The 18,132-nt window shown below is 37.3% G+C and overlaps 1 protein-coding gene across 3 annotated transcripts in view; it reads right to left on the reverse strand.

The window, feature by feature from the left end:
* LOC111421630 (EGFR adapter protein-like) overlaps positions 1-18,132 on the reverse strand; it is a 192,829-nt gene that overhangs the window by 5,127 nt on the left and 169,570 nt on the right. For 2 of the 3 annotated variants that reach the window (XM_023054800.2, XM_023054803.2), the window contains one exon: positions 1,540-2,625. In XM_023054800.2, coding sequence (XP_022910568.1) covers positions 1,540-2,625 — 1,086 coding nt within the window. Of the gene's footprint in view, positions 1-1,539; positions 2,626-16,526; positions 16,880-18,132 lie in introns of those variants that run through there. The other variant, XM_023054801.2, reaches the window with a different exon arrangement.

The following is an 18,132-nucleotide window of genomic DNA, read 5'->3' on the forward strand; positions in this document are numbered from 1 at the left end:
ATTCCTTCAACTTCTTCACGAATTTTGACTTTGAGTTCCTCGATTGTACCTGGACGACTCGCAAACACTTTGGCTTTTAAATATCCCCACAGGAAAAAATCGGGTGCCGTTAAGTCGGGGGACCTCGAAGGCCAAGGCAAATCTCCGAATCGAGAAATGAGTCGACCATTAAACATTTCTCGCAGAACCCTCATTGAGTTTCTGGCGGTATGAGCTGTTGCCCCATCTTGTTGGAATAGTAAGGGATTGTTTAGTAATCCTCGTCTATTTAATTCTGGAATGAGGAATGTCTCTAGCATGTTTACGTAGCGCTCGGATGTTACTGTTACAGCGCGGTTATTTTCATCCTCAAAAAAATATGGACCAAAAGATCCTACTCCACACCACACAATAACTTTTGGATTATGGAGGTTCTGTGTAAAGATTTCACGAGGATTTTCATTTGACCAGTATCTAAAATTCTGTTTATTAACCATGCCGTTCAAATAAAAATTTGCTTCGTCGCTCATTAGGAGATTGTGAATTGCTCCTTGATGTAAATCCAAAAATTCTTGACAAAATGCTAACCTTGCGTCTTTATCTTGATTGCTAAGGTGCTGTGCCATTTGGTACTTATAGGGATGAAATTTTAAATCCTTTCGAATAATTCGATCTAAGCTTCCCTTTGATATTCCTAGGATAAGGCTTTGTCTATTAGCAGACCTTTTAGGACTTCTTGTAAACGCAATTCTAACTCGTTCAATATTTTCTGGTGTACGAATTGTTCTTCGACGTCCAGGCTTCTTCAAATCTTGTACAGAACCATTTTCACGCCAATGACGAACCCATAACTTAACAGTTTTACGATTTGGCGTGTGACCCCTATTGTTGTTATTAAACTGACGCCGGAATGCACGCCTAACTTCTTCTATCGAATTGCTTCTAATGTAAGTTTCTACACAAAACACACGTTGTTGGACTGAGTAATTCATGAAAGTTCAAACAGATGTTGAAAAAAAATGACGAAACTAAAAATAATATCGAATATTATCTCGATAATAATAATTAATAATTTAAAACTTATTTGTGACAGGCGACTACTTGATTAATAATTAACTTAAATCCCAAAGACTACAGAAGATACTCCCACAGAGAAAAACTTATTTAGTTATCTCATAGGGAATTTATTAATAAAATAAAATGGGTAGTCTATTATGGGGAACCCTGTATAATTCTTTTTTGTTACGGTGCGATAAAAAAATGGGGGAAACTCCAAAATTGATTTTGTAGAGTTGTTTTAGGCTATAGCAAAATAACGGGGAGTCTAATTTATGCCATCAATACCTCAAAATGTTCGTCTGGATCTCTACTTTCATGTCCATATAACTACAGATGCACACTATGCAAAATAAAAAATATACTGAACATGAATATTTTTGGGGACATCTCGAGAATTGAAGACAGTTTCTGTATCAGCTCACATTCTATGTTATAAAAAAAATATCGTGGTGTTCAAGGAAAAAATTGATTAAAATTAGTAAACTAGTGTTTAATATTTACCTTAATTTTATATCCTCTGTTTGTTCTAACTATTAAATAATGTGCAATTCCTGTCGGTTGAAAACTTCTCGGTACTCGAAGCGATAACGCAAAACAACCAGGTTTGCTGGTGCTTTCTCTAACCATAAAAGCCCCGACTGGTTCCTGCGCTAAAATTTCCAAGGCGATTTCTCTTGGGATTCCAGCTTGAAACCACGGCGCTAATCTTAACTCGCCTTCTTCTTTGTTATTCAAAGAATCGGTTCGTTCGGGTAACGGCGGAGGCGTTGGCATAAACGACAAAATGCCACCGCCGCCGCCACCGCCATCGGTAGTTTGAGCACAACTACTCGAACTACTCGAAGAAATCTGCGATATCCTTTTATTTTTAAATTCTTGGTCTACTTGTAACGATGGTGAGCTATGAAGTGGTGACGAATTTTGTAATAATTTTGTTGTTTCGATTTCGATATGTTTCGGCGATAAATCGGTTTTTAAATTTTCACTTTTATTTTCGCCGTTTGTGTTATTCGTTTCGTTAACGTAACCGCCGCTTAGCGGCCGATTTGTTGGACTACTCGGCGTACTACTTAAAGAATCATTAACTAACGGACAACTATCGTCATCTTGATTTTGATGGTAATGATTTCCGGTTAATCCCATCGCTAATCGCTTTATTAACGGCGGCTTTTCCGCCATTCTTTTATAAGAGTTCATTTCTGTTGGGGAATTACTTTCATCGCTACTCGGGGTGCTTTGTTGAGATTGATTCTTTTCGGTTGTTGTTGAGTTTTGGCAAAGAACGTTAAATTTATGATTCGATTTTAATCCCGGGATTGAATTCGGCGGGGCTAATCTAATCGCGGTTGAATCCGCGTTGTTTAATTGGACGTCCATTTCGGCTGTTGATGCGTTGTTTAATATTGTTGTTGAGGGTTGTTTTTCCGAGGATGGTTTAAGTGTTAATTCTTTAGCCCAAAGAACTTTATCTTGTTTGGTTTGGTCTAATTGCGATACTATTACGTCTTGGAGCGTGGGTTGTTTTTGTAATTGAGCTGCGTACGCCATACGGAAAGCATTACCTACTATCGAATTTAATTCTTCAGCCTAAAACAAAAAAAAAGGGAATAATTAGTTATTTGGTAAAAATTAAAGGGAATTCTCTTAACTAATTACGTAATAGAATCAGAATAACAAAGGAGATACCGAGCGATCTGGTTTTGGAATGGAACGCCGTCAACCGCGTGGAAAGCGAAATGCGGGCCTGGAATGCCAGGGAATGCAGGTCCGGCTCTCGGCACCCCGATTCCGCTCGAAATTTTTCCTTCCTCGCATGATTTTAATATCGGCATTCCACGGGGACCTCCGGGTGGCGTGGTCCGGCCGCATTCCCCGACCACTTCTGGGAAGAAGAGTGGTTGGAGGGCCGCGACCGTCCACTCTCGTCATACTCTGTAGTGTTTGTCTGCCGGAAAACAGGACCGTACTTACCCACCCTATATTGCGACCGAATATATCGAAAAGGATCGTAAGGACTTCTGAAGGACACTCGACGTTGTTTTTAGAAAAAGAACATGGGTAATTTTCGTTGGAAAATTCTTATTTTTTTTAATTAAAACTTTAAATCATAGTTTATATGATTTTAATAGAAAACATTTCCTCCACGTGTCTTAGAAACTCCCCTTTGATTGTCTTGTCCTAGTTTCGATGTCCCATGTGTGCCATCTCTTGTAATTTTTCATCTGCCCACCACTCGACGAGTTTCCCTCTCGAACTAGACTCATCTATCAGACGTAATCGAAGGTCCTCTCCGGTCTTTCCACTTGACAAATAGCTCCTGTATCCGACGTAGTCGTCGTCATCCCCTTACACACCCAAAAACCGTTTCTTTCACCCCCAAAAACAAGAATATCCTTCCACATCTTTTGCTCCACATCGGAAATCTCGAGTATTTACAATCCAACTTACATCACTCGATTTATATTCGACTATGTAATATGTACCCTCGACATCTCTCTAAATTCAGAATCACGTGTTACACCGCAACTGTGATTGATTAAGTGGTGGCGGTGGCGGAAGGAAAGGAGGAGGAAGAGAAACAGGCGTGTTACGCACACCCCTTTCGGCGGGATGGTTGGTTAGAAAAAGCAATCCACCATGAGGAGACGCGATGCATCTGAGAGTGACACGTAATTAATTTGCTTTAATGCAAAATCCGTGGTAGACGAAGAAACAACTCTCCCGACAAGGAGAAGACAAAGAAACGAGACGGAGAAAAGATGTCTACAGCGGCGAGGTGAATGAGTTATGTCCCTTCGATGTCTTTTATGCCGACGTCTTTTGGAGACCAACCTCCTCCAGTGTATGTATTATCCAGACTTGAAATTCACTCGGTACTCCGATTCACTTCTTCCGCTGACAGCCCAACAATGAAGATATACGATCCACTACCTGCATCTCTAACGTTATCCTTTGGGATAACATAATCCCCGGTGAGTTAAAGAGATACTTTTATGTATGTCTATATTTTTATCTTTTGATTTAAAATAAACATTGGTCAACAAAGATGAAAAATAAGAAAATTAATGAAAAATTTATTACAAATAGTTAAGTATAATAGGTTTATATCTCGCATTGATAAGGCATTTACATCTATTACTTATAAAGGTCGCTTACGGCCGAGGCGCTACATTTGATACAAAAGTGATATAATGTTAATCAAGATATATCGCATTGTTGTAACGAATATATGCTTTTGTATGATTAAACCGACCATAGCTTCTCCATCCTAGTTAACCCAAAGTCATGTGGGAGCGAGATACGCTGCAATATATCATTGTTAATATTGTGATGTTGTTATATTAACTGTAATGCCTCGACCGCAAGCGGCCACGGCTTAGGTTCGAATGAGTAAAGTATATTTTTGCATAATTAAGTCGAAGCGTTGCAATATGTCTTGGCGAATATTGTAGTATTGTTGCATCAATTATAGCACCTCGGCTTAGGTTCGAACCAAGAAAATATGCATTTGTATGAGTAAGCTGACTATAGTTTCTTCATTTTGGCTAATCCAAGGTCATGTGGGATCGATACGCTGCAATATATCATTGTTACCATTGTAATGTGATATAAACTATATTGCCTCGGCCGCAAACGAGCTCGGCTTAGATTTGAATGAGTAAAGTATATTTTTTCATAATTAAGTTGAAGCGTTGCAATATGTCTTGGCGAATGTTGTAGTATTGTTGCATCAATTATAGCACCTCGGCTTAGGTTCGAACCAAGAAAATATGCATTTGTATGAGTAAGCTGACTATAGTTTCTTCATTTTGGCTAATCCAAGGTCATGTGGGATCGATACGCTGCAATATATCATTGTTACCATTGTAATGTGATATAAACTATATTGCCTCGGCCGCAAACGAGCTCGGCTTAGATTTGAATGAGTAAAGTATATTTTTTCATAATTAAGTCGAAGCTTTGCAATATGTCTTGGCGAATATTGTAGTATTGTTGCATCAATTATAGCATCTCGGCTTAGGTTCGAACCAAGTAAATATGCATTTGTATGAGTAAGCTGACTATAGTTTCTTCATTTTGGCTAATCCAAGGTCATGTGGGATCGATACGCTGCAATATATCATTGTTACCATTGTAATGTGATATAAACTATATTGCCTCGGCCGCAAACGAGCTCGGCTTAGATTTGAACGAGTAAAGTATATTTTTGCATAGTTAAGCCGAAGCGTTGCAATATGTCTTAGCTAATATTGTAGTATTGTTGTATCAATTATAGTACCTCAGCCGCAAGCCCTTTCTGCTGTCGCATTACTCGATTATCTCCGTAGATGGAAATAAGTCTCGTTTCTTTTTATTGGTAATATTCCAGTCTCGGTTTTTAATATTCTTCAACCACATAATGCTTTAAGCAAGTATAAAGGGCAACGCGTACACTTTTCGGTTATATTGCTTGCGTTATGAAATTACATTATGTGTTGTTTACAGCACTAATTTTTATTGTCAGTGTTATGTATTTTTATTTTTTACTTTTAAATGTTAATGTAATTGGCAATTTCATGCCATGTAGTAACATGAGAATACCAATATGAAGACCAATATAGTAATGATACTGGCATCGTAATGAAACAATTCTGTTATAGCTGTAAAGCTTTTCTTTGGTCAATGTTTCAGGACAACCTTTTTGATGAAGACTAAGAAACTGAATTGAACACGTTATTGGTCCATGCATTATTATCAACGGAAATCTTACTGGAGACTTAGATTTATTACAAACTCAAATTATTCCAGCTTTTAGGAAATAAATTCTATTTACTAATAATGAAGACGTTGAAGAAAGTATGGTTCCAGATGATCACCAAATGTTACTCAAGTAAACATTGCCGAATTGCAGTCAAGGCGATATGCGTATCCAACTCTGTTGAAGTTCATAATATATCGGGAATTTTATATAACTCGCAATATACAGGTGGGTTTTTTTCCATGTTTAGTATGTATTTCTATGTTTAGATCTCGAAAACTAGCGGAGATAGAGAGACGATTAAATAGGGAAAGAATTGCAGTTTCATGAACTCAATTTAATGAGCTTTTTGTTTTTTGGATGAAATGCATGGCTAACTAGATATCTCGAAAAAACCGTTTTTTGCTATATCATATGGCTCCGCTATTATTGATTTTAGGAAAAATGTGTAAAGGAAAAATTTGTAGGGTATTACATGTTGCAGTCTAACTGATTTTTTTATTTAAGCAATAATTTTTGAGTTATGACACAAACTTGTAATTTTTCTAATAGAAACCATAGTTGGACTTTATCAAAAGGGCCTTTTCTCAACGATTCTAATGATATACCACTTGATATGGATATTTTTATTAATAAATAAATTATAGCCATTTATTCTTTTAATTTGCAAACTGTTCAGGTAGTATGCTATGGAAACAATTGATAGATACGTTTGTAAACGTAAGTTTCCACGATTTCGTACCGCTAGCTTATTAAGTGGTGGTATCCCATCGTGTTGAAACCATTTAGGCAAATGGCGTATCTGCAGGAGCAATTCATCCAACATATTATCGAACTTCAAGAATTCTTGAACAAAGGACACCGCACCAAACATTAAATCCAAACTTAACTTGAGGTGTCCTCTCTTGAACATGGTGCGGATTTTCCTGCTAAATTGTGTTTCATTTGTCCACAAAACTTTAATCTAAGCTATGATCAGCTTCACACATGTTAATAAACCACGTACAATATTCTACACGCTGATTGTAGTCATCTGGGGGTAGTGTTTGTGAAACTGCCATTTTATATGAATGAAATCTATGCTTTTTTAGTTCTCTTACGACAGTACGTTGTGACGTGCCTGCTTCAGATGCAACTTGTGTGTACTTCTGTGTTGCATCTTTAGTTGGTTTACAGAAAGAACCATATCCGCCCAAATTATCAGCCTCTTCAAAGTAGGTAGAGATGGTTGGCGACGATCAAAATACTGTTCTGCAGCTTGTATTGCATTTTTATAGCATAAAAATCAATGATATCACGCTTTTATTGATTAGAAAAATTCATATTGATTATAATTTACAAAACCTCAATCAACGTTAATTAGAAACTAAACGAAACATACGTTTGCCTTAAGTTGTCATAGCCAAATGTCTATCAATTGTTTCCATAGCATACTACCTGAACAGTTTTCCAATTGAAAGAATAAATGGCTATAACTTATTTATTAATAAAAATATCTATGTCAAGTGGTATATCATTAGAATAGTTGAGAAAAGGCCTTTTTTATAAAGTCATGGCCAACTATAGAAAAATTACAAGTTTGTGTCATAACTCAAAAATTATTGCTTAAATAAAAAAATCAGTTAGACTGCTTTATTAAACATGTAATACCCTACACATTTTTCCTTTACACATTTTTCCTAAAATCAATAATAGCGCAGCCATAGGTATCTAACGATATAACAAAAAAAAACGGTTTTTCGAGATATCTAGTTAGCCATGCATTTTATCCAAAAAACAAAAAGCTCATTAAATTGAGTTCATGAAACTGTAATTCTTTCCCTATTTAATCGTCTTTCTATCTCCGCTACTTTTCAAGATCTCTATACTAAATATGGAAAAAAACTCACCCCTCTATGAATTCAGTAACCATAGTTATGATGAATTTCTTCTTCTATAAATCATAACAAGATTTGTCAAGATATCTTAAGAATTCGATTTTTTAAATATGGTTAAAACCAGGCTTAAAAAGTTGAGCAGTAATTTGTAGCTATGCAAGATTGTCTATAATCATTAAAAACTGATTAGAAGTCATTGATAGTTTGTCCAAATGATTGGAACCTAGTTCCATCTATTTCAAGTTATACAAAATCATTGTAAATAAGTTTCTAATTCTTACAAGCGTCTAATATAATAATAACAACTAAAACAAGAATTAATGCTAGCGTTAGAACTAACACTAGACCTAGAACTAGAAATATTCGAGTTCAGCCTATTTCTAGGTCTAGTGTTAGTTCTAGTTTTACACTAACACTATCACTAGAACTAACACAAGACGTAGAACTAGAATCATTCGGGTTTAGCCATCTTGAGAGACATGCGGCTAAACCCGAATGTTTCTGGTTCTAAAATCTAATCTAGTGTTAGTTTCAGTTTTGCACTAGCACTGTTAGTAGAACTAACACTAGACTTAGAACTAGAATCATTCGGGTTTAGCCGTCTTGAGAGACATGCGGCTAAACCCGAATGTTTCTAGTTCTAAAATCTAATCTAGTGTTAGTTTCAGTTTTGCACTAACACTGTTAGTAGAACTAACACTAGACTTAGAACTAGAATCATTCGGGTTTAGCCGTCTTGTGTGACGTGCGGCTAAACCCGAATGTTTCTATTTCTAGGTCTAGTGTTAGTTCTAGTTTTACACTAACACTATCACTAGAACTAACACAAGACGTAGAACTAGAATCATTCGAGTTTAGCCGTCTTGAGAGACATGCGGCTAAACCCGAATGTTTCTAGTTCTAAAATCTAATCTAGTGTTAGTTTCAGTTTTGCACTAGCACTGTTAGTAGAACTAACATTAGACTTATTGTTAGAACTAGAATCATTCGGGTTTAGCCGTCTTGAGAGACGTGCGGCTAAACCCGAATGTTTCTAGTTCTAGGTCTAGTGTTAGTTCTAGTTTTAATTCAATACAAATATGCAACATAGTGATATCTTATGTTAACTAGCGCTACCTACCACTGTTACTAGAACTAACATTGGTTAGAAATATATTTTTGTATGTTGCATTTTAAATGAAATTCACCGTGTAAGTTTATATTGGATTACGAGAAAGTTAAGTATAGACCATCCCAGCAATTTGTATGTTGTGTTGTTAATGGTTTTAAGTTTACAGGTAGCATTTATGTTAATATTTGTTTGAAAAGATTTTCGATAATCTTTAAAATAAAGAAACTTTAAAACAAAGATTTGAACAAAAAAGAAAATGATCAATGATCCTTCGAGATTTCTTGATTTCTTTCGTCTACTAGTTAAAGGCAATCGAACGACTCATTAAATGATAACGTTTAATATCCGTATTAAATGGAGACCGGGGGAAAGAAGCTTACCGACTCATTTTGACTGCCCCAAAGCAGCTTTACTAATGGAGCTCTTCACTGGTTCTAGTATCCGGCTTTATCTTGCTGTCTTTCTCTTTTTCGTTCGGTCTTTCGCGTTGTCAACTTCGCGTCGAGTGGCACTAATTACTTTTTAACTCGGAAATCCCACAATAAACCCAACTAGAAAAGTCCCCTTATTGAAATAAAAGAGGTAATAATTAAAAAAAATTTTTTTTGATTTTTTTAATTTCTCAAATTTGTTTCTATTCATTTGAAAAGCATGTGATAAAACATTTTCCACCCTTAAAGCCTCAAAAGACGGCACAAAAAAAAGGCAACGAAATTTCTCCTCTTATTAACGTCGATAAATAACGTCTATGGCGAAGGACATATTTTATAAAGCGGACGGTGATTGTCGTCTTTATCTGCGGGGTTTGGGAGGTTGCGAAGACGGAGGGTTGAGGGAAATTGAGGAAATAAGAGGGGAAATGGAGTCGTGACGCCTCTTGAAGGAAAGATAGTTTGATAGGACTACTACACAAATAGTATTGTGCAAGTGACAGTTTTTGAGAACATCTCGAATAACGTTTTAAATTCTTTAATAAAAATAAAAATGTAGTAATAATTTAAAGGAGTTTGTATAGAAATTGTACCCCTCTTTAGTCCTTCAAGGTGTCGTCCTGTAATTTGGTCTCGACGTTAAGCTTTACTTTAATTTATTTAATGGTCTCGTTAGAATAATTGTGCTTTCGCTCGAGGACTCAACGAAACGACAGAGATAGATATAGAGTTTTTATTTACCAACGATCGTTAAAGAAAATAATTTATTTTTTTTGTCTTCGATTTTTCGTTTTCCACTCGATTCCCGAACGTCCGCATAAATAAGCTAAACAGAAACAGCGTCCCCTTTCGGAAGTTTCGAGAGAAAGTAACTTTTCTTGTGACCAATGGCGCGTAAACCCCAAGATACAAGTTCTCACGCTTTCCAAACGAGTTATCAATTTCTATTTCAACAATTCTAGATAGTCTAATTTCAATTTTAATCAAAATTAATTTCAATTAGATTTAAAAAGAAAAAAATGTTACGGTTCAGTTTGGATTTCTTTACATCTCAGGTTTGAAAAGTGAAGAGCTTACAAATTGTACCCCATTATAAGGTAACCATCACCGTACCGCACCCCCATCTCGAAAACGAAGAAGACTTAAAAGGGCCGTGCGGCAATTAACGAATTCGCCCTAGCCACTCGTCGGTCCGCCGTGTTTATTTTAATCAACGGGCGAAGTCTAATGAAGGGGTTAATAAAACTTCCGCAAAAGAGGTACTCGAAGAAGAGAGACCTTCCAAGCCAACCACCCCTTCTCCTTTTTTCCATTTTTTTTTCACTAAAAAGACCACGCCCCTATTTCTCTTACTTCGTCTCTACGGTGCACTGAGCTCTTTTTCCTACCCGGTTTCTTTTTGACTTTCGCAACGCTACAAACCCCGGGAATTAATTTAATTCGATTGACTGCCACCGCCGCTGGGAGAAACAAAGAACCAAAAGGGAGTCGACAAGCGTAAAACAGGAGCGACGTCGCGTTTTCTTGGTCGTCCCTTCTCCGTCCGTCGTTTCTCTAATAAACAGGATGATTGGCAGGTGATTAGGGTGAGGTGTATCCAGAACCCACCACCATCGAACCGTATACTAGATGGGGAGAGGGTGGGAGGACGACGGAAGGATAATGGACCTGGCATGTCCTGATCGGTCGTGGCATTCGCAGGAACACGAGATTGCCTTCAATCTATTTGTTTCCACTTCGACTACCTCGTAGTTATTTATTTTTTTAGCAGTAATTTTATTTTTAATGTAAACATTTATTCAAATTCTATTAGTTTTTAGTCAAACTTCTCAAAAGGATCGAATGAGTTATTCCAAAACACTTTATAGCTTTTCATTACAACTTTGAGAATTGGCAGTAAATTTAAATAAATTCTAACTTGAGTTTATGAGTTTTGAACAACCTGGAGTTCACAGGAACTAGATTCAAACCATTTGGGTAAACTATCAATGACTACTAATAAGTTTTAAATGATTATGTGCAATGTTCAATAGGTACAAAGTAGTTCTGGAGAACTTTGTAATGAATACAACCCAGTTTTGAATCATTTTAAATAACTTGGAATAGCTCAGAAGCAGTTTTCCATTATTTGCACAAGTTTCAATGATTGCCAATCAATTGTCAATATTTTTGAACAACTTGGAATAGCTATGCATAATATTTTGATCATTGATGACTACAAACTAGTTTTTACTCATTTTAAGCAACCTGAAACAGCTATGAACAAGTTCTCAATCATTTAGATATGTTTTTAGTTATTCCCAATCAGCTTTCAACTATTTTGAACAACCTGGAATTACTATAAACAAGTTCTCAGTCAGTTTACATGATTAAACTCGAATATTTCTAGTTGTAGTTCGTGTTAATTCTAACGGTAGTATTAATAGCGTTAGATTGTTGTATATTTTTTATTGAACCAAAACTAAAACTAACACTAGATCTAGAACTAGCAGACGCACGGTTAAACCCGAAATTTTCTAGTTCTATATGCATAGGTCTAGTGTTTGTTCTAGTTTTAATTGTTATACAGCGCTAGACCAAGAACTAGAATCATTCGGGTTGAGCCGCACGTCTCTCAAGACGACTAAACCCGAATGATTCTAGTTCTAGCTCTTCTTGTGTTACTTTTAGTGATAGTATTGGTTCTACTTTTAGTTCAATAAAAATATGCTAAAATATGTCTTATGCTAACTATCGCTACCTACCACTATCATTAGAACTAACATTAGACCTAGAACTAGAAACAGTCGGGTTTAGCCGCACGTCTCTTAAGACGGATAAACTCGAATGATTCTAGTTCTAAGTCTAGTGTTAGTTCTACTGACAGTGCTAGTGCAAAACTAGAACTAACACTATACCTAGAACTAAAAACATTCGGGTTTAACCGCACGTCTCTCAAGACGGCTAAACCCGAATGTTTCTAGTTCTAGGTCTAGTGTTAGTTCTAGTTTTACACTATCACTAGAACTAACACTAGAGCTAGAACTAGAAACATTCGGGTTTAGCCGCACGGCTCTCAAGACGGCTAAACCCGCACGGCACTTGTGTTAGTTCTAGTGATAGTGTAAAACTAGAACTAACACTAGACTTAGAACTAGAAACATTCGGGTTTAGCCGCACGGCTCTCAAGACGGCTAAACCCGAATGATTCTAGTTCTAGCTCTTGTGTTAGTTCTAGTGATAGTGTAAAACTAGAACTAACACTAGACCTAGAACTAGAAACATTCGGGTTTAGCCGCACGTCTCTCAAGACGGCTAAACCCGAATGATTCTAGTTCTAGCACTAGTGTTAGTTCTAGTGATAGTGTAAAACTAGAACTAACACTAGACCTAGAACTAGAAACATTCGGGTTTAGCCGCACGTCTCTCAAGACGGCTAAACCCGAATGATTCTAGTTCTAGCACTAGTGTTAGTTCTAGTGATAGTGTAAAACTAGAACTAACACTAGACCTAGAACTAGAAACATTCGGGTTTAGCCGCACGTCTCTCAAGACGGCTAAACCCGAATGGTTCTAGTTCTAGCTCTTGTGTTAGTCCTAGTGATAATGTAAAACTAGAACTAACACTAGACTTAGAACTAGAACCATTCGGGTTTAGCCGCACGGCTCTCAAGACGGCTAAACCCGAATGATTCTAGTTCTAGCTCTTGTGTTAGTTCTAGTGATAATGTAAAACTAGAACTAACACTAGACCTAGAACTAGAAACATTCGGGTTTAGCCGCTCGGCTCTCAAGACGGCTAAACTCGAATGATTCTAGTTCTAGCTCTTGTGTTAGTTCTAGTGATAATGTAAAACTAGAACTAACACTAGACCTAGAACTAGAAACATTCGGGTTTAGCCGCACGACTCTCAAGACGGCTAAACTCGCATGATTCTAGTTCTAGGTCTAGTGTTAGTTCTAACGCTAGTATTAATTCTTGTTTTAGTTGTTATTATTATATCAGACGCTTGTAAGGATTAGAAACTTATTTACAACCATTTTGTATAACTTGAAATAGATGAGAACTAGGTTCTAATCATTTGGACAAACTATGAGTGACTTCTCATCAGATTTTAATGATTTTAGACAATCTTGAATACTGCAAATCACTATTCAACTATTTAGACAACTTTTTAAGCCATATTTAAAAAATTGAATTCTTAAGATATCTTGGTAAATCTTTTTATGATTTATAGAAGAAATTATTTACTTTTTCGTGAACAAAACCATACTTGAATATCTCAAACCGTTTTTGAGATATTAATTTTTGAACTCAACCTTAAAGTATAATTACTTAATTATAACATAACTAATGCGAATTTCAGTTGGTTACGAATAAGTATCTATCGAGTTTTCATTTGATTGGTGGAAATTTTGCTCAATTAGCGATTATTAGTTAAAATTCAACAAACAACGCAGTTCGGAGAGAACAATTCGAGTTCAAAGCACAACAGGAAGAGAGACGATTTTGCAAATTCCAATTATTTGCTCTCGCGGTCGTACAGTCTAATTCGAACGAACAATTGATTACGACCGATCGCCTGTAATTAAATAGAACGCAGCAAAACCAAAACGTTTCGACCCACGGAATATCCCCCTAAATATTTCGACAACATCTGTCGAAGTAGGTATATCGTGTTACTTATTAAAAACTATTTATAGAAACCATTTAGAAAAACTAGTGAGAATCACATAAAAACTTGGTCTTTTTATCGTGTCTCATTCAAAGTTCGGTAGTCAATGAACACAACAATAAAAGAGAACGACATGTGGTTCTCTGACATCCACACAAAGAAATAAATTGAAAATAATAGACTTTTTGGTCGAATACCTCTTGACTGTGATTCTTTGATAATCTCCCCGCAAAATCCTACAATGGATTTCTTTTTAGGATTTCTTCTCTTGCCAGTTTTGACGTTGAGAAAAGCGTCTATTGTTCGATACTGAGGACTCTTTCTATTTTGATAGCAAGCAGATGCCGGGGCTTTTAAATGTAAGAGGGAGTCGGTCGAATGGATTTTAGATTGGGTCAAGATGCGATCATAATAGCTTCTTCATTTTATGTTTAGGTAGTTTTGTTGTCACCTTTTCGAGCATCTCCAACGCTGCGTAATGTGGGAAGAAAACTTGCGGCGTGGACGAGTCTTGTGGATTTGAATTTCTAATTTAGTTGTGGTCGCATCCTGTTTGGCGCACAGGATGTACTAAATTAATATTTTATAATAATTATGAAATTCTTACATTAATAAATTGCGTGTGTAGTTAAGAGGATTTAATGTTATTTTTTTGGATAAATAAACAATTAAGTATTTATAGTTGGGCGGTAAGTTTCTTTCAAAGTACCAGGTCATCAACATCATTCAGCCATGTGGCTGGTTGCTGGTAACGTATCCCAAGAGCCGCCACAGAGACCAGAGTGGTGGGGGTTCTAGACCGCATTCTTCGCGTGCCGAAGAGGACGGGCTTTGGAGGCATAACTTTTACGCCGCGCTTTTCTGAATCGGGAAAATTCTTCACTCCCCACCTACCACACTTAAAATCCATCCCACTCTTGCATCCACATCTTCGTTCATAATCTTCAATTCCATCTCCAACAAATTATGATGTAATTTACACATTTGTTTAGAACTAATCCGCAAATTGAAAGAAAATTAACACCATTGTTCTAATTTTGTTCTAATTATCACAAATATTTCTGGAGGAATGCTTAAATCCGGAAAGAATCATCAAGTTTGTAGTTGTCATAGGGGTTGAGAAAAGGGAAAAGAGAGAGGGTAACGACGCAGATTAAAATGCAAAAGAAGGATTGCCACGTTCCCATTGAAGATTGGGGACGATTCGCAGTCCCTCGGTAATAACTCCGGGACGCTGTGGGACTCCCCAATGTCGGTGCGGGGGGGACTAACAACTTCGCACGACGCTATACGTCTAAACTCCTCTATTAGTCGAAATGGGGTGGAAAAAATCTCTGCAGGGATTTTTAAATTAAATCCCTACCGATTTCCCCTCATTCTCCGATTAAACTTAGAACGATGTAATTCATAGAGAATCCCACAATACGAGATGGACCCACCAGGTTCTGATTGAAATCATCTCCGAACCGAGTTCCAAGTCAAGTAAACGTCAAGTTTTGACAGATATACGACTGGAAGTTTCCTCCAGATTTGCCCGACTCGATGGCAATTTATCAAAGATCCGGGACGTCTTTTTGTATTATTTGATGTGGGACGCGGAAGTTATGAGGGAGGAGGACACCTGGAGATCAATCTGGGGATGATTTTTAGAAAGGGATAGATAAAGATGGAGTAAATAGTGTGAAGATCGAGAAATTCGGTGGAGCGCGAAATATTCCATTAGGGAAAACGCGGAAAATCGCCGTGGATTGGCCCTGAGTGAGTTTGAACCCTTACGGAACGAGCAGTGAATATTTCACGAGGCTTTGAGTCTCTCGAAAACCTGAACGAAGGTGGAGGAGTCTCAGCCGTTTGGGATTCATTAAATATTAGCGGCTTTTTGAAAAGCTTTTTGCTACCGTGAAATGACGTCCCTTTATACTAGAATTATTTAGTAGGAGGAAGAAAAAAATAAACAAAGTTTTATAAACCTAAATTATCAACGTCATGGACACTTTGTAATTAACAATGTGAAGAAAAATGTTACTATTAACCTTGATGAAGCAGTTTCAACTTTAACGTAACCTACATCTAAAGTTTAAAGTTATGTCTTGCTGGATAGGTTGCGAATTATGTGAGTGTATATCTAGGAGCCTCTTGTTTATGCCTTTCTTAACGTAGTAGGCCTTGAGGCAACTTTTTACGAAACCGTTTTGCGTTCTACACGAGCAGAGAGGCAGATTAACGCCGATCTCCTCCTCTGGTAGTAACAGGTGTTGGACAAGGTCCTTTTAATATTCCTTCTCTCGTCCGACGACGAGGAAACGACGTGGTCATTTTGAGGACCGTTTTTTATTAAGTACCAACAGCAACAAGCAAACCGGCAGCAAGCAACTTTCACCTTCGAAATGGCAAAACAAGAAGGAGGAAGTAGTTTTGGATTTAACGACCGTAACTTTAACAGTTAGATCGTGGGCGATTTTTTTAAATATTTTATCGTAATTTATTTGCTCCCCACGTTGGGAATATAAGTTGAGATTATATAAGTGAGATGGTGGAATTTGATGGTGGTACGTAAAGTAATCTAACGGTTTTTGGGGAATGGCCCGATTCCGGGAGAGTACGAATTTCGAACGGCCTCATTCACTTGTCCCGGGGTCGATGACTCCACGAGCATCCAACGAAGACGCGCTTTACCTTCAGCTTCTGCTGGTGGCCGCACTGGTGACAACAATAGGATAAGTAATCCGGCACCATCTCGAGACCACCGTCCATCTGGGCACCGTACTCGTCGACCAATTTGCTATAGTGCACTTTCATACTGGGCCTGGTAGAAGGCGCCGCCGTCTTCGTCAGCCTTCCCATCTAGAGCCTCATTCCTATTTAACACAACTTCTCCTTCGCGCACCTCACCCTTGACGTCATCCCGATGACGTCCACGTTACCAATCACCTTTAGATGTACGGTATTTTGCGATTTGAACCGCACCAAATCTAAACCAAATCGTCATCACCACAAGAACCTTTCCCGTCTATGGTCCGCTGCAGAACTGGTGACCGCAAGAGGCCGTGCGCAGATGTGGCTTGGCGGAGGGCGCTCGGCCGGTTCCGTTCGATCCCGAACGAAGACCGATTGCTTGGTAAGGAATGTCACTGGTGCGAGCTGGAAAATTGTTTCATATTTGCCTTTGATGGAGTCTGGAAGAATGCGTCGGCTGAGGGATTGTGTTTGTGGCCGACGTATGACCTTTTGTCGGAGCCGAAGAGTTGTGGTGGGAATTCATCTTAAAAATGGGTTGCCACCTTTAGTTTCTTCTTGATTACTGGGTTTCTTCATTTGAATTTATTTTCATTCGATTTTTCTTGTCTTCACTTTTTTTTTAGAAACATGATGGCATGTTACGTTTTCACGTAATTCTGTGGCTTGGTGCAAAAAAAGTCTTCTTTTTCTTGGAAATAATCAGTGCTAAAACGCCCAAAGTCAAATTCCGCTTGGAGGTATGCGTAATTATTTTTATTGATGAGGTGTATCTCCAGCAATCTTGCTATTAATTTTATGCAAGAAGGGCCACAGTAGATATACTCCAGCCTTAGTTTTGATTTTGTAATGCAGTAAGGTTCAATCTTGACTGGCTATTTTAAATTTTGGCTATTATAAACATTTGCCGTTAATAAGGCATTATGTAAAACGCTTGTTTTGAGTTTCTGGAGAGATCCAATAAATTTGAGGTTGTGGTCAATACGGCTAAACCCGAATGATTCTAATTCTAGGTCTTGTTCTAGTTTCACACTAGAACTAACACTAGACGTCTCTCAAGACGGCTAAACCCAAATGAATCTATACCTTTTCAAGCTCAAATTAGCACTAATCAGAATCAAAATGACATTAGTCAAAATCAAATTGGCAATGTCAATTTCAAATTGGCATTAGTCAAAATCAAATTGACAATAATCAAAATTAAAATGGCATTAGTCCATATCATATTGGCAATAAACAATATCATATTGGCATTAATCAACAAATTTAGCACTAATCAAAAGCAAATTGGCATTAAACAAAATCAAAATGACATTAGTCCATATCATATTGGCACCAAACAATATCAAGATGGCATGAAAAATAAATGTATAAATCGGTGTCAAACACTTGTTAACTTATCGGTTATTGTCAAGTTTATGGTAATTTATTGCGAGATTTCAACTATTATATTCACACGAGATGCCTTATTTAAAGAAAAATGCTGCTGCAAATCTGAGGACACAGATTTGGATTGATGTTTACTTTGAAGACTGCTCGTAGAGAA

Source organism: Onthophagus taurus, chromosome 3 (assembly GCF_036711975.1).
Source record: "Onthophagus taurus isolate NC chromosome 3, IU_Otau_3.0, whole genome shotgun sequence".
Classification (NCBI taxonomy): Eukaryota; Metazoa; Arthropoda; class Insecta; order Coleoptera; family Scarabaeidae; genus Onthophagus; species Onthophagus taurus.